We start from the raw sequence: 21,597 nt of genomic DNA, 5'->3' as shown, positions 1-21,597 counted from the left end.
AAAAGCAATTTTATTCTTCCGCGATGCATGCGAAAATAAACCTTAGGGGAGTGTGGGGTAATTTGGACACCCTAAGGAAATTGCTCTGTTACGGGCTGTATGGATATTTTAAAGGAATGTGGATGACAACAGAGGATAAAAGAGACCATATTTGATGGAAAAATGTCATTCATTTCGATAAATTTTGATGAAAACCCAATTTTTATCGCAAAGTTAAAGGTGTTCAAATTACCCCACATTTTGTGTGGGGGTATATGAACACCCCTATGGGGTAATTTGGACATGCCTTGTGGGGTAATATGGACATACCTTGTGGGGTAATATGAACACCTTTTGTGGGGTAATTTGGACACATGTTGAAGAATAAGTTTAACATTTGATTTTTTGAGCATGTTTTTTATCCTTCAACCTGGTTTTGTAATTGCTTTATATTTTGAAGTGTTGCTCACAATATTTCATCAATGGTTTAAATAATGATTTTGTGATAGAACTATAATTCAATAGGAAGATAACAAATAGTTCAGTGTAGTATACATAATTTAATCATTAATACTGAAATGATTTAAACATTGATGCTGGATCAGGCACACTATACTTGTTTTTAGTGATTAAGGTATCATTTATGTTTATATAAATCAATCTTTATATAGAATTTATTAGCCTGGAAATATCATTTTTTTAATTTTTACATTCTGTAGCCCTTCAAATTTAAATATTATTGTAAACCAGCATAGAAATTAGAAATGTCAAAGAAGTTAATTAAAAGCAATCAACATTAGAATCTTGTTGAACGCCAAATGTACAGTAATCAGATTTTCATCAATTCGAATATTGGAATAAATTTATCTAAATTAAAAAATAGGGTTTTGTGAAAGTTCTCATTGCTCACATTCATTTTTGATTGTTTTGACACATTAAATCCCACTAAATTTATCTAAATCCCTTTAAAACTCATCCAACCATGAAAGTTACTTTTGTTGCCTGACAGGTAGACTTTCAGGTATGTCCAAATTACCCCACAAGCCATGTCCAAATTACCCCATAGCATATTCTATCATAAATTGCGATTTTTGATGATAAAAATGGATAAAATGCACAATTTTATGCGTACATATCTCAGGCATCGTCCAAGCAACCCCTTAAACAAAAATGTCCACTTTTTTGCCATATAACCCCTGCAAAACCTTATTTCCTAACCTTCAAATATTAGAATTTAAGGCAGTACCAACCGGCCTTTGGAAACTTTTACACATTATACCAAAACTACTTAACCTATTCCAACTTTTTTGGTTTGTCCATACTCCTAGGCCATTACTAGTACTAGCCTTATCACTTAAATTGCCGTTTTCACTTTATATCCGAAGAAAACGTGATTTTTAAAGGGGTGTCCAAATTACCCCCACTGTCCATATTACCCCAAACTCCCCTACCTCGCGCATAAGTCATCCAAACTGGTGGAACCTGTTCGGATGACCACAGTGTGGTGCCCACCAAGGCAACGAAAATTTTGAACTTTTATTTCGCTTCCCTCACTGGATGAAGCTTGCTGAAACTGGAATTCTAATTTTGTGAAAATATATCGGTCACACAAAAAACAATATGTTAAGGAAGAAGCCGAAGATTGTTTGCATCTTTGCTGCTTAAATTTCGGTTGTTTGTGTTTGAAGAAGTCGAAATTAATCACCTGTCACATGGGGTACTTCAATGTTTGGCGGAGCTTTAGAATCTGCGATCATTTCAAATTCAAATTTGAGTCGTGTCTTGCCGTGCTGGTTGTTCCCCCGACTAGAACAAGGAGGCTCAAAACGTGTTCTGTGTGGCAATTTGTTGGGGGAAGAAACAGGTCTCTGAATACATAGTTGGAACGGTTTTATGGAAGAAAAAGTGATATTATTCCAGCATTTTTTAACGGTTTGCATTTATTGTGCAAAATGTTTATTTTTGTGCAATTCCGTCGTGAAATTTTTTACTTTTCCTGTCATTTTCGAACGATGAAATGGCGTACAAAAATAACAGAATTTAAAAGCAATACTTTCCGATATAAGGTTTGAAAAGTTGTACTTTTCAGCACTTGTATCGAGAAGTAATACTTTTCAATATTATTTTGATTAAAACGGTGAATTGAATAATTTTCAATATAATTCTGTAGCTGTAGAAGTAACTTAGTCAATTTCGAGCTAAGCATTTTTACATTTTTACGGAAACCGCGGCTATTTCCTGAAGTGTTCGAATTTCACGCAAATCAAGGAAATCCACCCGCCATTCAGGAGATTGCCACGGCTGGAAATTTCCTCCACCCCGATCATCTTACAAGCAAAAGTAAGTGGTTGATTCAATTGACTCAATCTACCCTAACTGCAGCATTGTTGAGAGCGTACTCGTCGCCGCCTCACCGCATGACTTACTCCATTCATTGTTTGATCATCGGCGCGCGAAAACCACTGCCACCTTATTGAGGAGTCTCTCGGTGGAGTGCGGCGTATGAGTAATGAGGCTAACCCTTAACTTCTTGGCGGACCCTATCGCCGTCAAGTGCGAGTGTTCTGACGTTGGTCAGTTAAGGGGTGCGGCGACATTCTCAACACACTCGAGACTTGAGGTTTCTCAACTTGGTCATTGTTGTCAACGCCGGTCGCAATCAAGGAAGTCGATGATCTTCCTGGCACGCAAGACTCGGCCAGTTGCATCAACCAGCAATCATCCAATTCTGGCGGATGATAATGCGATTTGGCCAAGCCGCCGTCGCGTGTTCTTCGTACAAGGACAGTGAGATATTACTACTTGGGTCTTGCGAAACCCCCGACACAGACGTATCAAATCAGAGTAAATTCAATTTATTCGACGCGAGATTCCATCGGGTTACACACAAACACAAATACTTAAGCGCGAAATGATCTCCCGCGGCGGTCATTATGGAATTAATTTAATAAATCACACTTCTAGGGGGAGGGCTAGCGTAGATCCTAGCGATCAGACGACTAACGAAAAGAGTTTGGCACAGATCATCAGACGTAGAAGTTGGTCGTTTGACTGACGTTTCTCTTGGACTTTATATTCCTAATTAGTTGGATAACTGTCAGTAATGATTCGAGATATAACTAAGAATAACTACAACTACGAATTCAAAATGAATAACAAGTCTTTTAATCTGATCATAATATTTACTATTTTTGACAGGTACGGTCGTGTAGCCACCACTCCTGTCAAAAATGATAAATATTATGATTTGATTTGACGTCCCTCTTAATGTTTACATTTTGTTGTTGATACGTGTGACTCCGGATCAAAATTCAAGCTTTTTTCTGAGTGGTCAGATTGACAAAGCGAATTTACAGCAGTGCACATTGCATGATATTTATTTTCTTTAGTCATGGAGAATCTTTGAAACGAGTTTTTATTCACGAAATGTCAGAAAGATAAACATCAAAATTGAAGATAGCACGATCACGATGATTTGTTATTTGTTTAGATCATCGAGAAGCAGTTTGACAGTTTGAAAAGTGCGATCATAACATTGCGTATTTCAAGCCAAACATTGTGAATATACAATATACCAAAGTCAAAATGTAAACAAATATTGTATCCTTCATTGTGTTCATCACCAGACTTCACTACTAACTTCACTACTAACTAGATGTCGCTAGCAAACAAATCAACTTTTAAGTCTGTTTATCTGTACCCCAAGCAAACAAAACAAAAAACAGGAAAATTAGAGAGACGATCAACCCTGCCGGCAGCTGCTCAGAACACGTTCTTGCACTTGCCGTTGACCACCGCCTGGCCAGACTTGCAAGCCGTCGGACCGTCGATGATCCACCGGTCGTCCAGCTTTGTCTTGACCGTGGACGACGCTCCCGCCGCCGGCGTCGTCGTCGTCGGAACCACCGCGTCCGTCGCCGTGTCCTCGTCCCCGATGAAGATCAGCCGGTCCTCGTCCTTGGTCTCCTCGTCGTTCGGCTCCACGCCGATCGCCTTGGCCGTGGCGGAATTCCCCGTGATCGACCGGGCCGACACCAACTTTGTCGTGGGAGTCACGGCCACGGTGCTCGTTGCCGCCGTCGAACTCGTCTCTGTTTCGTTTCCGGGAGCCGCCGTCGGGTCAGCCGTTCCGGTTAGCTTGTCCTTGACGAAGCCGTACCCGCGCAGGACGCCGTCCTTAACGGACGTGGCCGCACTCTCGAAGCTCTCCTTGACCTTTGCCGTGCCGGACTTGAACGCCGACGAGACGTCGTCGAAGAACTTGGACATTTTGCTCTCCTCTGGGATGGCTGTCGTTGTACCAACATCTTCACCGTTCGCGATCGTCGAGGTCGATGTGGACGTACTGGTGGATGTCTCGACGGAACCCTCCGGTCGCGCACTACCGGTGGACACAAGCGCGGCTAGCACCAGGACCGTGGCGGTCCCAATCGTGAACTTCATCGTAACTTTGATCTTCCTGAACTTGCGCGCGCGACAACTGCGATCCACTCGACACGAGTGCTCAACTGCGAATGACGTCCGTCCGGGCTGTTGGAGATCGTGATCTTCAAATTTCACTCTCGCCGACTCGCGGAGGTGTGTGTTGGCTTTTGTGCTTGGAGAGTCCGGTGTGTAAGCTCATGCTAATGATAATGATGAGGTTGGGTGGAAGCTCCCATCAGCGACGACGCTACGTGACGGAATCGGACTTGCCGCGTTGGGGGCGAGGTGGCCCAAGGTTTGGTACAGGAGAACTGGGGAGATTGAATGAGAATGGTTTATTTGTTGAAATAACAATTTGATAAGAATGTTATAAAACGTGTGATTCTGACATTTTTAAACACTAGACAGTTTGTTTTGGATTTTACTGGTTAATGATGGTTCAACAAATCTAAAACCAAGATTAGCAGTCTAAAATAGTCGAGTAAAAGATGTAATGATTGGCTTTTGTAACGATATAACGACATCAGGATTGTATTCGTATTCTTGTTTAATTTAACATCCAAATTTTATGAGAATCAACCGGGACCCGATCCATGGACTTTTTTGTGATTAATTTGTTTATTTTCAATTTCCGTTCTGTAAGAAAAATGTGTGCATCTTGAACTAAAAAAAATTTCGAGTACAGACTTTATCAAATATGTATTTTTTTTTAAATTTCAAATGAGTTATTTTGTACAAATCTGCGACATTTTTTGGCGATTTTGTTTGGATGAAACTTTGATCATGTATTTTCTGAGTCAAAAGAAGTAAAATTGAATCATTAAGTTCTCGATAGAACTGGTTGGCCATAAAAATGCCATGTTAACTATCGAAAATCTATATCTTGAGATTTTCTGATCAATCGAAATTGAAATGGCAAATTTTGAATTGCCATTTCAGTAAAATAAAAAACTGAATGCGGTTCCGTAATTATCACTTTTGCTGAAATTAGGCAATGAGTAAAATCATCAACTGCCTATCTGTCAAACCGAAATGCGACTTATGGCTCATTGTTAGGATGCTGCCGAGAGAAAATCCTCTTTCAAATGTGTTGTTATTCTTTTTAAATTTTGTATTGTGGTTTGCAGCAACGATTGCTGAATCTCCTGCAAATGATCTGTCAAACGGACACAAGTAAATTACTAAATCTTCAGCAATATAATTTGACATGTCAGTTAACTGAGGATTCAGTCAAATCTACACACCAATTTCTCACTACTGAATTTAGTTAAATTTACTGAAATCTGCACTACTGAAATTTTCAGTAAATGAAAACTTCCTGAAATTTCAGCAAACTTTGACAGCTCCACACAAATGTTAACTGATATTCAGCGAAAACAAAAAAAAAATCATTAGTGCAGTTTTTAGTAAATATAAACTGGAAACGAACATCAACATTTGCTGCGTAAATTACTGAATCGTTTACTGAAATTTCAGTTGATGAAAATTCAATAAAACTCTACTGAATTTCAGCGAAAAACATTGGTGTGTATGATCATTGATCATACACAGAATCATACAAATGATAGAATTCAGTTCTGAATGCATAACCATATTTTCAATCAAAAATAAATTTCCTTTTTCAGAAAGTACGTTTCTTTCAAGTAACAGGCATTTCATTTATTCAACTTACATTTTAAATAATGTAATTTAAATAAATAGAAAAGAAAAGCACCCCTGCAAAAATGATCGAAAAGCATTGAAAGTTTGCTTCAAATTTATTTTTTAAACTAGGCTGATCGGTTGCTAAGAAAGAGCCTCTTAATGTTTTATAAAACTATTGGTTTGACTTTCAATGTTCAAAATGTTGTAAAATTATTTTGACAGTTTATTCGTAACGATAAAAAATAATGTCATTATTTTTAATCAAGCCTAACACTTGTGCTTAAAATAATTATTTGGGATGTTTTTAGCAAAACGAACGTAAAAAAATATATAATAGTTTCTGTTCATACATTTAAATCGACCTTATAGTTTCCAAGATATCACCATTTTTTTATTTGTAAAAGTTAACGAAAAGAAACTGAGAAAATCATTTTTCACAAATATTTAGCTTTAAGATGTATTGCTCAGCAACCAGCAGTCTGATTAAATTTGTTAAACTATAAGAATTTTTGTCGGCTTTCTAATAATATTCATTTCGTCGATTTCTCTTAAACCATAAAATATTTTTGCATGCTGCAAAAATTGATTTACACAGCAAAAAATTGTGTAAAAATTGAAGCTTTAATATGGAATGTTTAAAAAAGGAAGTTGTAAAATTACATCTGTTATAGACGATTTGTAATCGAAAATTGAGCCTGACACATTTTACTCTATAAATGTTAAATATTTCGCTGGAAGATGTAATTTTTCGTCTTTTTTGATGCAATATTGCAAACAACAGATTCCGCACATCAACATCGAAAGACTGCAAATTTGACAACTGTCAAATGTTGTTGTTTGGAAAAAAGTGAAAGGATGCTTTTTCTGGTTCGGCTGGAGGAAGTTGTCGGTCGCCGTGTCTGGGAGTTTGTTCCGTTCTGAATTCGTGGTGGATTACGTGGCCGTCGTCGTGTGTGTGCTTATATTGTGGTGCTTCTGGTTCCGCTGGAGGAAGTTGCTGGTCGCCGCATCCGGAAGTTTAGGCCGCTCGGGATTCCGTGACCTTCGTCGTGTGTGCGTGTTTTGTTGCTGCTTCCGGTTCCGTTGGAGGAAGTTGCCTTTCTCGGTCTAATCCGGGAGTTTGGGCCGCTCGGGATTCGTGATGAATCGTGGCCGTCGTTCGTGCATGTATGTACATGTTTTGGTGATGCTTCTGGTTCGGTTGCAGGAAGTTGCTGGGCACCGCGTCCGGGAGTTTCAGCCGCTTGGGCGTCGAACAATGAGGACTTAGATAAGTATTTGTTTTTAGTGAACATGACAATTTGTTAAAATTGTTGTAATTTTCCAGATGAATATCTCAAGTGTGATGATATCTAATGGAACTCCAATGCTCTCCAGTGAGGCATGTTAACGGATGCCGCCTCAGCGCAGCTGGCGAGAACCGTCGCCTGGGTACTGCTGATAAGTGGTGTGGTCCCCGGTGAAACACGCTATCGGCCTTTTCCACAACCCGACGATGCTTTTCGACGAGAACGATTCACAAGTGGTTCCTAATGTCCGATGGTAAGTTTTAGATCACCCCTAACGTCCTCTCTAATCTAGGTCGACAAGCTGATTTCGTTGGACATGCCCCAGAAGACTACACCCAGCATTCAGCCGACCATTTGTGTCGGCACTCTGATGCCCAACGGTGCGGTCACGGTCCTGGATCTCAACTGCGTCGTTGGATTGGCCCACTGCTCAAGGAGAAAACAAGAAACGCTCCAGCTACAGCCATGGTAGCCAATGGAACCTGTCCGAACGGGACCTGAATCTTCCGTCACCCGCTCGTGGACCAGATACGCCCGTCCTCACTGAAAAAGCGACGGGACGTCGTACGATAACACCCGGAGGACAGCGCGAGTGCTGGCCACACTCGTTCCGCCACCGCCGAGTCTACTCAGCACACAGCTTATCATGTCCTGTTATGAGCTACTATGGAAGGCAAAAATAAAAAAGATTGTTCGAAATATGAATTGTTAATGTTTGCCACAAGCAATGACATTTCGATATGTATCCTTCCAACTCTGCAGAAAATGACTAAAATTACACATTTTTATGTACAATTTTGCATATCCATCGGTAATTTTCATCATTTTCAGGAGTAAATTTTCATCTTATATGCGGTAAATTTTCATCATATATGTGGTAAAATCACATATTTTTAGATGTAAAATTAAACATTTTTTCTGACATAAAAGATGTACCCCTTCCCAGATGTAATATTACCACGATTTTTTTTTCTGTGTATAGATCTGAACAAAACCTACAAATTGCTTTTAAAAGATTGCAAAAATATTGCTTCATTCCAGAGAAATCGACAAATTAGAAGAACGTAACGCACCGCGTGAAAAGAGGTTTCACTGTATCTAAGATAATTGGATTTGTCTAATTGACGTAAGCATCATTACGAAGAAAATAATTTTAAATTAACCAAAAGTTAAATTAATTTTCAATTTCAATTAGTATTTTTATTAGCCTTTTGTAGAAAATTTAATTAAAAATGCATTTTTCAATGTTTTTGGACACATCTTTCTACAGAATAATGAAGATTATGACAAAAACTAAATGCTTTATATATTGTCCAAAAATCATAATGAAAGTTCAATGAAAATTAGATGAAAACACAACATTTTAATGTTTTGCAAATAACTTAAGCTGATTTTATACTACGGAGCTCAAATTTTTTCCAGCATGGTTTAGCAATAATAAGCTTCCAATTTCTATGATTTTTTTCCCGGAAAATTCTTCCAAATACCGAGAAAAAGAGGAGTTGCATTTTGCCCCGGGGGTGGATATTACCCCCTCTCCCTTCTAAGAAGTGTTGCAAATATCTCAATTAGAACAAAACATTGCGTTATCGTATTTTGTATTTAAACTGGATTATTCAAGGTTTCTTCAGTTGATTAAGGTAAACCAATGAAAGTTGTCATAAGAAAAAAACTATTTATAGGAACGATTGATATGCATTGAAGAATCATCATGCCATCGCCGATTATGTATAAAATTTAATATGCAACAAAGTTGCATCACGTACATTTAATGCAAACAGTTCTCTGGCGTTAAGATTGTTCCAAATATTCTAGCTAAATGTTAACCATTCATCAAATTCTGAGTCAATCCCTTTCAATTAAGTTAACTTGAAATTTATCTTAACGAAGTAACGCCATTGAGAAGGCATAAAAACTGCAAAAAAAATGTTCCACGTAATATTTGAACGCACCCTTCTCGCCATTAAAACAATCCAATAAATTACCAGCATGCTGCTGTCGCTCAAGTTCATTATCATTTCGCTCTGATTAGGCTGCTTCTGAAGGTCAACCGTGGCGATTCCGGTGCAATTCTGCGACCAGACTAGACTGCTGCCCTCGTTCCGTAATTTAGTCATTAGCCCTAGTGACCGCTTTCAATTTCTCTCGTTGGGATGGGACAAAATGCGCAGTCCACCGTATGTGGGGGCTGTCCCTAAGCTACGTGATGGTTTGATTTTTGTCATTCTTCGTCACTCCTAAACTTACAAAAAAACAAGGTTACGTTTGTAAACCACGTATCCTACGAATGACCTCCTAACAGTATTGCGCCTTTCGAGATTCTGCATTGGCTGGAACTCGTAACTCCGCAACGGCGGCGCGGTCATCAACCGGTTCTAGATTCCTAGAGCTTAAACGGCTCGTGATGATGATTATTATTGTTGCTATTTTGTTATTTCGTGCAAAGTGATTTTTACTACAGCCATACAAAAGAAACGGGGAAATCGTTGTCGTTTGGACTGGGCGAGCTAATTGAACTTGCTAATTTGAAGGTAATTGCAACTCGTTGGTGAATTGAATCGGAAGAGCAGACGCTTAGTCGTGGACGATTATAGTAGATACTAATGGCCTGCACTTAGAACGCTTTAGAATGTCTGAATGGAAGGTTGTTGTGAATTTCCGTAAAAACGTGTTACAATGTGATGTCATCATTGTTAGATTGTTTGTACTTCTTGGTTGTGATTTACCATACGAATTTTAATTAAAAATGCATTTTTCGATGTTTTTGGACACATCTATCTACAGAATAATGAAGATTATGGCAAAAACTAAATGCTTTTTATGTTGTCCAAAAATCAACGCCCAACGCATGTCCAACTTACACGGACGCCCAAGCCTCCCTAAATAGGTGGAACGGTAACTTCAACTCGCTGGTTCTCGGGCCTAACTCAACCAATCAAGATGATTCTTCTTTCAAGTGATTTGTTAGGATGTCTAGATGATTTTAGAGTTTTGCAGAACTTAATTTGAACAAATCTGTAATTTCTGCGGCCAAAAACATTGTTCCACCTTTTTTAAAAAGATTGTTTGTACTTCTTGGTTGTGATTTACCATACGAATATAGAGCTTTCTAAGCCCGATCTCACGCACACTAGTTTACCATTTGTTTTTGCTGGCGGGTACAAATTTTAACCTAAAAACCCTTCGTGTACAAACACGCAATACATGCGCACGTAGATAACTCTATTGATGTTTTTTTTGTGGTTGTGGTATCTGAATCAATATGATGTCTTCGGCATAGTTGTAGGTTCAATTCAAAGTGAGTATTTCCCAAACATATCAAACAATTATCTTTAAATAAATATGGTTTATTATATCAATAAATAATACTTTAAATCAGTCATATCAGTTGAGCTATTAATCCTTTCTCCCATCTCCTTTCAATACTGCTGCAGCACCGAGTTCAGTTCCTGATCCTCCTCGTGCACATACACTCCATTCGGTGGCAACGTTACCAGCACCACCTCGGGCTCGTTAACCTCCTTCTTCTTCCCAAACTTGTCCAGAATCAGCCCCTTGACGTCCTCGCCCAGCTTGGCGGTGGCCAGCTTAATCTTCAGCTTAGTCTTCTCAGCCGCCGTGTGGACCTTGTCCTGAATCTCCACAAACAGCTGCTTCAACTTGAGCCACGGCGCCAACGACAGCTGGATGACATCCTCCGGCGTTTTCTCCTCGACTGGCAGCGCTGTTTGGTCCGGCGCAACGGGGACAACCTCCGTGGGCTCCGTCGGTTCCGGCAGGGATTTGGCCGAGGTTAGGCCGATGGCCATCAGGAGCGATCCGAGCTGAAGCAAGACTTTGGTGTTCATTTTGGTGGCTTGTGGCTGAGTCGGTGACCTTTCGAAGACTGACCCCGGTTGAAGGGTCAAACGGGTCTATTTAAATGAGGTTAGAACTTCTAAATTCCTTTCCAGGTCAGGCGGGACAAGGTTTTCCCCATCGTTAGGATGAGTAATGGTGCCAAAAATGTGCATTAGGCCAAACGATCCGGTTACTCAATGTGGACAAAGCAATTAGAGAGTCGAGGCGGCACAACAACGGCTGGCCCGGGGCTTGGGTATATTTAACCTATCAATTAGCGAATTGTAATTTATGGGTTCAGGTAAAATTGCAAAACCTGATTGAAAGTAAAACTCACGTGCAAAGATGAGTCATGGTTTGAAATGTTTTAGATCGATCGGTTTGAACATTTGAATTTGGGTTCAAGTTGTGCGCAATCGACTTGCGTGCAAGTTAGGAAAAGCTTGTACGCAATTCGGAAGCATTCGGAAATGTTGCATGGTTTTTGTAGGGGATGAGGCGGATGATGGGGCAACGATGCCAGATTACCTAATTGGAGTTCTGTGTTTTCCTAAAACTAGATCTTTATTTTATCTGTATCATGTCAAATTCTGAGCCAGAATTTATTTTTAATTTTTTAGCAGCAGGTTTAAGCATTTTTGTATCATGTTGCAGCATAATTCAATTTAACTGTTTAAATTTTTGAATATTATCATTTTTAAATAATCTGTATTTACAGATATTTGTTATTTTTGGGATCGAAAAATCTGTAAAATACATGGCTGTGATGGCGTTAGATGCACTCCCAATTGGAAAAATGTTATTGCCTGCACAACTTATTACTTAACTTCAATCCAGACTCGATTATCCGAAGTTCGTTTATTCGAAGAATTGTATGAGACTTCATAAGCCATATTTATTTCATATTTTGCTTTTAACATCAAATTCAATCTCTGCGATCCCAATTTAGTAAAAATTTAATCTTTGATTGCCCATCAATTACCAAATGTATTTTCTCAATCGAGAAATTAAAAAGAGAGATGTGAGCCGGTAACATGGATTAGGGGAAGGTGGGGCAAGACGACCATATGGGGCAAGAGGAACAATCGCTCGTACGGCCGTAATTTTTACAATTTTGATTATTTCCAGTATGAGGAATTGTTGCTAACAATGCAATTAGCTGATTCTACTACCACATAACCGCCAAAACGACGTAAACGCCACGGAGCATCAGATTTAATGAAGTTTTTTTCAAACCCTTTGTTTTCTTATAATATTTGGCTTAGGGTTCGTTTTAAGGCTCATTTTATCAAAATGCAATTTTTCCTAGATCAGTAGTGTCCCTACCAATGACTTGCACCTATTTTAAAGTATGATTTAACTTTTGGTTATTTTTGTTGAGAGTTTTAAAAAAATCTTGTTCAGGTGGGGCAAGTGTACCATATGCATTTTTAGTATGGAAAAAACACGAATTGCTGCAACAACATATTTTATTGGAAAATAAATACATAAACGTTCTTAAAAACTGGTAAACAATTGTTTAAAAATTGTCCATGCAAAATTTAGTGATATTATGAAAATTTCCCTTGTTTAATCAAAGTCATATTTTTTTTTCGTAAAAGCGATCAAATTTTTAGTAACATACTATTATTTAATCTAAAAATGAAAGAAATGTTTCAAATACATCCTAATCTGATGTATCTAAGTGATAACAGTTCAATTGTTAGCAAATTAACATGTTTTTTCATGCATTGTTCCTCTTGCCCCAACGGGTTGTTCGTCTTGCCCCACTAGTTGAGTAGAACGTACGGAAAATATTTTTTTTTAAATCATTTTTTTTGCATTAAAAACAGTATTTTTTTTAAAACTTGTTCTATCAAAGTCTTAGTCAAGACCTGAAATAAGATGATAATTAAAACGTTACTTAATCCACCTTTAGGTGGTTGGTGCCTTCCTCTCATTTATAGACTACCTACAGACTTTTTGTCAAGATTATACAGACACGGCCTTTGAGGAAAATGGTATCCCTCTACACGGCGATCAGACCCAACCAGTTGAGGTTATGTGAATTCAGACCATTTTTTAAACTGCTTGTAATTTAAGATAGGTAATTCAGATCTTGAAAATTCTTACTCCACCTAAAAGGTCTTCTCATATGCTTTCTAAAAATATATAATATGTGAGGGTTTCATGAAAAAACCACCCTTTTTACCATAGTTTTAATTTAATATGAAACAGTTTTTTAACATAACTTTTTAAATACATGATAAAACTGTATGAATTTAAATAGCAACTTAGGGGACGTTAAGACGAATCGATTAAAACCATTCCGGTCAAAATCGGTTGAGCCTGTGACGAGATATTCCAGTGACATTGATTTGGTACACATGTCTACATACAGCCAAACACACAGACATTTGCTCAGCTGGTGATTCTGAGTCGATGTGTACAAATGAAGGTAGGGCTAGGAGGTCTAATTAAAAAGTTCATTTTCCGAGTGATTTTATAGCCTTTCCTCAGTAAAGTGAGGAAGGCAAAAATCCGACAGATTTTTAACGATTTTGATGGGTTACAACGATCATTTCCTTAGCTTGTTACACTTGCCCCACTTTCCCCTAAAACTTTCGCAGCTGCCATGGAAAACTTCACAGCAGCTTGACAGAAAGTTTAACTCGGTGTTGCACTTTTAATATCTCGAAATTGCATCACCGCCATTTTGGCCACCATCTTGGGTATAAATCACTTTAGATTAGTTTGGGGGTCATACTTAAGGTTGACAATTGGGTCCTAAAATGAAGCTTAGATTGCTGATATTATTGTTTACAGCGATAAAGCTAATTTTTCTGAGTACAATTACCCTTTGTACGACCACAAAGAGTTTAAAATTGATTTTTAAATCAATTTTGAAAAATTAACCTCGCGGTCCTTTTTAACAGAAAAGCTCCTACTTGACAGCTCGTTCCAAGGAGACCATAGTTTATCCATCGAAAAAATGTTGTCTTGTCTAATCTAATCTAATCTAATATCTATAATTTTGTTTGAATACCTTGTTTCCTTTTGTCTGCATGATTCCATACAAATCTCCATGCAAACTGTCTACACAAAGTGTTCGTGAAATAAATGTAATTCGTGATTTGAGAAATTATTTCTAATCAATAAAATGTCTTCAGAAAGGTTGGAGACTTTAATCAGTTCTTTTCAGATTTCAAATAGATTCACTACAAACAAAATTTCAAATTGAAATTAAATTTAGTCTCTAAAAAATATTTGGACATATTTGTGTTACGGTCAAAGTATTTCGACTGAGTTGTGAATTGCCGCCGTTGATTTTTTTTGCGATATTTAGCAAATTATCAATATTTTCTCGATTAAATCGAACATTAGAGTCATTTTTAATTTAAAAAAGTATAGCTCAATAATTGATGACTAAAGACTTTTAATAGAACAACTGTAGAGTTTTTTTTGGAAGGTCCTATACACAAAATTTTAAATTGTTGCTTTTTGGGGTGTTTTTGATTACCACTCAAGGCGGTTTCAGAAACATCCAAAAAGCAAAAATTGTAAATTTTGTTTAAAGGACCTTCTCAAAAAAAAAACTCTAGAACTACACTAACCAATAAATAATAATACAAATTTGGAAAGTTTAATACTTCCTCAAAAAGTGGAACATTTACATTTTCTGATGTTTCATTTTCTGATGTTAAACAAATCATTTTTAATGACATAAATGATAGATAAGATTTAGGTAAGATTGGGGTAAAAAAATATTCATAAGATATCCCTTACACAACCCTTTGTACAGAATTGTGTTTCATTGAGAAGTGGTACCGTAAACTGGGGTGACTTTGATAGCCCGGGGTGACATTGATAGAAATTTGATTTGGCCACTAATTTTGATACATCCAATGTAACCGTCAAATTTTTGCACATACGTTCGAAATAACCAGCCCTTTATGCTTACATACTCGAAATTCTCAAAAATGTTTGGACATTAATTTGACGGGCATTTGAAAAACCTATCAAAGTCACCCCGGGCTATCAAAGTCACCCCAGTTTACGGTACCTGAAAAGTTGCAAAATCCTTAAATAATCACTTTGACCCACTCGCACCTCCCAGATCCAAATCACCCGCACTGACGGTAAAATATTTTTCCCCACATGCAGATAAGGCTAGCGTCACGTCTTTCAACTCTCCCCTTCAAAGATGTTTTATAAACATTTTAGCGTTTATAGATTTCAAACACCAGCTATATGGCACACTGTAATAACAATAATATATAAAAAAAAACAAAACTATTTTAACAGCAAAGCTTTTCCTTTCGGTTGCCCTTCAAACGCCCACCTCCCCTTGATAGATTCAACTGAGCGTTTATTTTTCCGGGCTCAGTCGTTCTCTAAAGTCCGGTTGAGCATCATGTTTTGGAGGATCGCACTTTTGATTTTTGTGTTTGCCATTATTCTGCATGCTGACAGAGCAGAGGACGAACAATCGTCGGAAGGTTTCGAAACTGCCTCGGCTATGAATCAACTTTTTAAAGTTCCCAAAAGGTGTCCAACCTGGGAAGTACTCCACAAAGGTCGATGTTTGCCAATACATAAAGCAGGTTAGTTTGATATACTGGATTAAATTCGAATTAATAAAGGTCTTTTTTAAGATGGCACAAAAAAATATATGACGGACTGCTAAGTACAATATACAAAATCACAAAAACAAAAAAAAAGTTGTTACAAAACTAGAAATATTCTACTGCTGATAAGAAGAGTCAACATTTTTGAAAAGAGTGAGTAAACACGAGATTCCCTCCCCGGCGGTTAGTTCTTCGCGAGTGTTCTCGCGAGCATTATGTCTCAGCGATTCGTACTGCTGGTGATGCTAACGTTGGCGATAATTTTACTTCAGTTGGAAGTTGCGGAAGTCGACGGAAAATCGTCATCGGAGAGCGTCGAAAGCAGTTCTGCCATGAACCGAGTGTTTGCATCCGCAACCTGGTGTCCTCCCTGGCAGGCGCTAGTGCGGGGACGATGTCGAGCGGTTCTAAAGTCGGGTTAGGTTGGTATGCTGACATTTATTGGAAAATTTAAATGAATAATTTATGTTTACTTTTTGTAGGATCGATGAATTGCATGTTCCTCAAATACATGGACTGATTCAATCAGAAAAATAAGAGGATGTAGGTTTATTATACTTAGTTTGAAAACTTGTTAAACCTTTAACCTCGCATAAGACCTGATATTTTAACTTATCGTGATAATAAAAAAATGTAAATTTAATAATTTAAACATACTGAACCATGAACGATTTTAAAAAGAAGCTCCTCTAGACTAATATAATCTAAGCTAATCTAATCCAATCTAGTTTCATCAACAAAAACTACTTTAATAAATTTTATTGGAATTGTTACTTTAATTGTATGTTAAAAATATTCAGTTTTCTCCACAATACGTGAACCGGGGTGACATTTTATCTGAAATGTTACATGTAACTACTGGAATGAGTTACACAATGTACATGAACATTTTTCATAATTCGACGCCAGTTTACGTCTGACAGCCGGAGACAGCGGTTTTTTTCTTCTGCTTTTTTTCGGGCGCGGCACAGTGCTTACGGATGGAGGTGGAAGAATCCTCCGACGGGGGCGAGTTTCGTTCCGTAAATGGAACGGGGAAGCGGAGGAAGATGTAACCGTAGGGGACTTCACTCGTGAAGTTCTACGAGATCGTCTGTAGTAGTGTTCGTAAATAAAAAACCTTAGCTTGGGAGGTGTTGGGTATCCGGTGGTTTTCTTCAACGAGGACCCAGCACAGCGCCAATACCAGCGACGTCTCAGTGTGCAGCCAGCGCTACCAACGAGCTGCCGCAACCCACCACCAGAGGACTCAGACAACAGTGGGTGGGGTAGCGAAGGAGTCGTGACAGGGTGAATGGGGGTCAGGGGTGAAGGCATGACGGAAGAGGTGGAGACGAAGGGTAGCAAGGACCGCCATCGTCGAGCTGATCCACGAACTCGGTCTATTTTCCGGACGACACCATCGCGAGCAGTTGGAACGCTTTTTCCACTCCTGTGCCCGAAAGTGAAGTCAACTTTTAAAGTGCCACAAAAGTGCTAGTTGTGCCACCCCAGAGCTTCAGGAGAAGCCGAATTGTTCCCGTGTGGATTAAGAGGACACCAGGTATGCCAGCAGCCTTCCTCGAGTGCCCTATTGACCCCCTACCAAACCCCAAAACCCAACCGTCACGATATCCCTAACCTCAAACGTTCCCAACCAGGACCCCTTGTGCTTTGGCATAGCCATTACGGCCAAGTGCACCATCCGGAGACTCGCACTACATCCGAGTCGCCGCAGAAGCCGAACAGCTCGTACCTGTTCCTTAGTCCGGGAGTCCGTATACCCTCGACGGTAATCCGAAGGCCACTGCCGTAACCATCGGTGGCGGAGGACAGGACGAGCCGCTTAACGGGTCCATCGACGATCGCGCCGGAGCGCCAGTAACACCCCGCGCGAGGACGAACGGCCTAGCCGTACGCCAAGAGAGAGAGAGTTGGTAGCAGAAGTGAGAGCAGAGGTTGAAGCGGAAGGAGAGGAGAGCAGGAAGCGGAAGGTGAAGTACCGGCGTCGCTGGAGTGCTGCGGTCGACGACGGGGCCCCGAAGAGAGGAGAAGAAGAAGAAGTGAAAGGTCAGGTCAGTGTAGGATTAAGAAAGTGGGAGGAATAAAGCACTGTAGAAGAAGGAGAAATAAAGTGTGTTTCTGACCCGCACACACTGGAGTTTCCATTGGTATCCCAGCATTCCCCAAGCTACCCGCGACTTGATCTAGAGGCGTGCCGACCTTGAGGCACTTGTGGTCAGAAGGTCTCAACGACATTTATGAGTCGGAGCAACCCGTAAGTTACAAAGACCAGCAACGGAGCTGTTGTCGGGGATGGCCCAGAGGAGAATCTTCTCAACAACAACAAGTTCAGCCCGCTGGCGGGGAACAACAACAACAACAAAGGTATCCCAGTCGGGAAAGGAAGCGCCCCACCGGTTCCATTGGTTCCAGTGACCAAGAATCCACCACCTCTGGTGGTAAAGAATACGAGCTACGCCAAGCTGAGGACTGTAATGTTGCCGTGCACAACCAAGCCAGATTACAAGCTAATTCCGTTTGGGATCAAATTGCTGTGTTCCTCCGAGGAGCGTTTTGAGACCACGCGGGCCCACTTGATTGCGAACAAAGTGGAGTTCTACACCCACGAGAAACGAAGCGAGCGGAAACTCCGCGTAGTCGTCAGAGGACTTCCTCCGGCTTCACCTGAATTCGTCAAGAAGAACCTCAAGGAATCGCAAAACCTGGATGCTATGGAGGTGCACGCCATCAAGAGAAAGGGAGAGTTCGCCTCGTTAGAGGAAACCGCGTACATTGTTACGTTCCCCAAGGGGTACACCAACCTGAAGCAGCTGAGTGAAATCAAGCGCTTGAGAAGATTTCACATCCGGTGGGAGGCCTATCGGAACAAACGACCGAACGTGACCCAGTGCGTGAACTGCTTGCAGCTGGGTCATGGAACGAGGAACTGTCACCTCAAGGGGAGTTGCAACAACTGTGGGGGTCCCCACAAGACGGACGAGGGCGATGTCCAGGAAGCTCAGCCAAAGCGGTGTGCCAACTGATGCTCTGGTGCGGATTTAATCCAGCGGCGACAGCAGGCGTCGAAACCAAAACCGTCGGCAAGGAAGGCGGAGAAGCAGAGTCCAGCAGTTCCGGCGTTCACGCCGGTGGAGTTCCTGCGCTGCCGGGCGCAGTTCCGGACGGAAAATTGAAGGATCGCCCTCGCCCCTTGGGGAGGTACTCTACAGTTCGGCTGAGCTGTGGGGGATTTTCTCCGCGTACATCGGCAGATTCAAGACCTGCAAGACCCGCTTGGACCAAGTAACCCTCGTCAGTTACATGATCTCCAAGTATGGAATTTAAAGAGTTGTTTTGGTTTTTTTTATTATATATTGTTTTTACTGATCCTCGGTCCCAACCTAGTCACAGCACCTAAAAAGATCTAATAAAAATAAGTTAAGAATAAAAAAAATATATATCAAAATTCTCTGGATTCAGGAATTCCCGGTTTTAAAAAATCCTGGAAATTTTGTCCTGGGAATTCCCGAGATAAACGCACTTTTCCAAGCACGTGATTTTGTGCGTTTGACGGCTGTCTGTTGATCATATTCAAAAGCCTTTTTTTCAATATGCTGGAAGCTAGGCAGTAATTCCAAGTAATTTTTATTAATTTTGAGCAATTCCGTGTGGTTTCTGGTAATCCCAAGTAATTCTGTGAATTGAAAACAAAGAGACACATACCGTGGCTTCTACTTGATTTTTATTTTGCTAAAAACAAGACACGACAAATTTGTTGTACAAAAGAGAACTAAACAGTCATTCAGTGCTCGATTTTGAGCACATACTGTACGACAGATACTCTCTAAGCTGTTTAAAACAGATTGAGTTCTCGGAAATTCGTTATCGCATGTGGCATGTTTATTCGAAAATGCTAAGCCAAAAAATCATCGCTTCCAAAGATTTGAGGTAGCTTCCAAACCAATAACATTATCAAAAATGTGCATAAAATCATCAATCTATTGTTTAAAATAACTTTTCCCGTAAGCCCTTTCAAAATGTGATGATTGGCTCAAATGAAAAAAAAAAACAAAGCCTTCAGTCCCATCAGTTCAGTTCAACGTGTCTCTGCAAATTGACATCATTTTGAGTGTAATGCTCGTGATCTTCGGCCGGTTTCCGAAGGCTGCAACTTCTTCGGAAACAGAAGTACTTGTACTTGCAGAAGAAGCTGAAGATACCGATACTTCCACGCCCAAAATCGAGTACATAATGCTGAGTCCTGTCAGGCAATGTCAGGTCAGGTTTTGTTAATTCCATAAGCGCCATATTTTTTTAAAGATAAAATTAAAACAGTTTTAAATCAACCTCCCTCATAAAATCACAACAAAACGGGAACAGCAATTTTAAAGCTTTTCACACTTGAACTATTTTCAGAAAATGAATTTGATAATGGAATCAAGAACTAGAAACAAACATGCATTACACTGCCCAACTATTCTCAGAATATTGCGTACATTTCCAAGACTTCCTCCCGGTGACCCCTGTTTACAGCACATTTACAAACGACAAGTGATTGAATCATTCACATGTCGAGAGTGATTCTATTTTTATTAAAATGTTACGATCATTTGTGGTGGTATTTGTGGTGCTACCTAAAATTAACTTTATCACTAGTCATATTTTTGTCTGAAACCATTTCGTAATTTTATCCACAAAACGGAAGTGAACTGCATGATGATTCTTTAAAATGCATGAAATGTTTGCAGTATATATTATACCTTCCCATGATAAGTTCAATTAGTTTAACACGAATATTCAACTGGAGAAAACGTTTAAAAATAAATTTTAAATTCATTCAAAAATGAAACTCACTCAAGTATCAATAACCATTTTGGCAGCACTGATACTATCATCCAGTGTCACATTTTTGGATTCAGCAACCATTTCTTCAGTGACGAATTCAAATCATACCGTGCCGTTAGTTCGAGTAGCTCGGCAAATATTGTATACTAAACGAAGCCCGACTTGCAAACCACAGCAAGTGCTTAGTAATGGAAAGTGTCGAACAACGCGAGCACTGAATCACGTTAAAAGAGACACCCATCCAGCATCAACGGCTTCATCAGTTTGAATGAAAAACAAGTTCATGGAAAAGTTTATCAACGCAAATGTATTTAAATCGTAGAATTCAATAATTAATTAAATTAAACAAGAATCTTGTTTTGAAACAATATCACAAATAACATAAAAAACTCACGAAATTGACCATACCATACTATTATTGAAATTCTTGTTACCCCTTTTAAAAAAACGTCTAAAAATTATGGGATTTTTTTCGTTTCTCAAATGGCGATATCAACTATTATGTTGTTGAAAATGAGCTAACTCCGACTCCGGCTGCTGAAGAAAAAGAACTACTTCCAAGGAGAATCAAGGATTATCAACCAATCAGTCCGAATGGAACTACACCATATTCTTGATTTACACAGTGAAATGGGGGTGTTTAAATCGACAATCGTTTAAAAAAAGACTGTCATTGACTTAAATTGAGAATCTGACTTAAATCAAGAATCTTTGGGATTTCGTAATTTGTCGGAGTATTTTCAAAATTTATCAATTGTACATTGTTTAGTTATGTTTTTAAAACATTTAAGCATAGTTTTAGAACACCTGGGATGTTCTAGTCCATCTGAAACTTCCAGGAATTTTGTGCAACTGGCTTACCAAAGAAACAAGTCGAAACTTCAAATTTTTTACAACGGATCCTACCCAGACTACTTTAGTGAGTGCGGTAGGCTACAGTACATTGTTGTAACAACTTATTGGGATGATCTGGGTCATCCAAGGAC

General features: G+C 39.4%; 2 protein-coding genes across 6 annotated transcripts; one reads left to right on the top strand and one right to left on the bottom strand.

Annotated features, from left to right (window-relative positions):
* Positions 1 to 2,813: 2,813 nt before the first annotated feature.
* On the bottom strand, positions 2,814 to 4,529 carry LOC6044199. The gene has a single exon (XM_001861704.2). It carries the CDS (start codon positions 4,420 to 4,422, stop codon positions 3,742 to 3,744), a length of 681 nt encoding a protein of 226 aa, XP_001861739.2. The 5' UTR covers positions 4,423 to 4,529; the 3' UTR covers positions 2,814 to 3,741.
* Positions 4,530 to 15,488: 10,959 nt separating this feature from the next.
* Positions 15,489 to 17,915, top strand: LOC6044195. 5 transcript variants are annotated; one of them, XR_005276728.1, is made up of 4 exons: positions 15,489 to 15,760; positions 15,812 to 16,206; positions 16,267 to 17,327; positions 17,425 to 17,915. XR_005276728.1 is itself a non-coding variant. In XM_038249275.1 (3 exons), the coding sequence occupies exons 1-3, from the start codon at positions 15,571 to 15,573 to the stop codon at positions 16,302 to 16,304; spliced, it is 378 nt and encodes a 125-aa protein (XP_038105203.1). In that variant the 5' UTR covers positions 15,511 to 15,570; the 3' UTR covers positions 16,305 to 16,557. The 5 variants fall into 5 exon arrangements, 1 of the variants encoding a protein (XP_038105203.1); XR_005276730.1 differs by lacking the exon at positions 17,425 to 17,915 and having other exon boundaries at positions 15,510 to 15,760; positions 15,812 to 15,937; positions 16,057 to 16,206; positions 16,267 to 16,440; XR_005276729.1 differs by lacking the exon at positions 17,425 to 17,915 and having other exon boundaries at positions 15,506 to 15,760; positions 15,800 to 16,206; positions 16,267 to 16,440.
* Positions 17,916 to 21,597: the final 3,682 nt, after the last annotated feature.

Source organism: Culex quinquefasciatus, chromosome 1 (genome assembly GCF_015732765.1).
Source record: "Culex quinquefasciatus strain JHB chromosome 1, VPISU_Cqui_1.0_pri_paternal, whole genome shotgun sequence".
Classification (NCBI taxonomy): domain Eukaryota; kingdom Metazoa; phylum Arthropoda; class Insecta; order Diptera; family Culicidae; genus Culex; species Culex quinquefasciatus.
The sequence above is the reverse complement of the archived record's forward strand: the minus strand, read 5'-3'. Positions and strand labels throughout refer to the sequence as shown.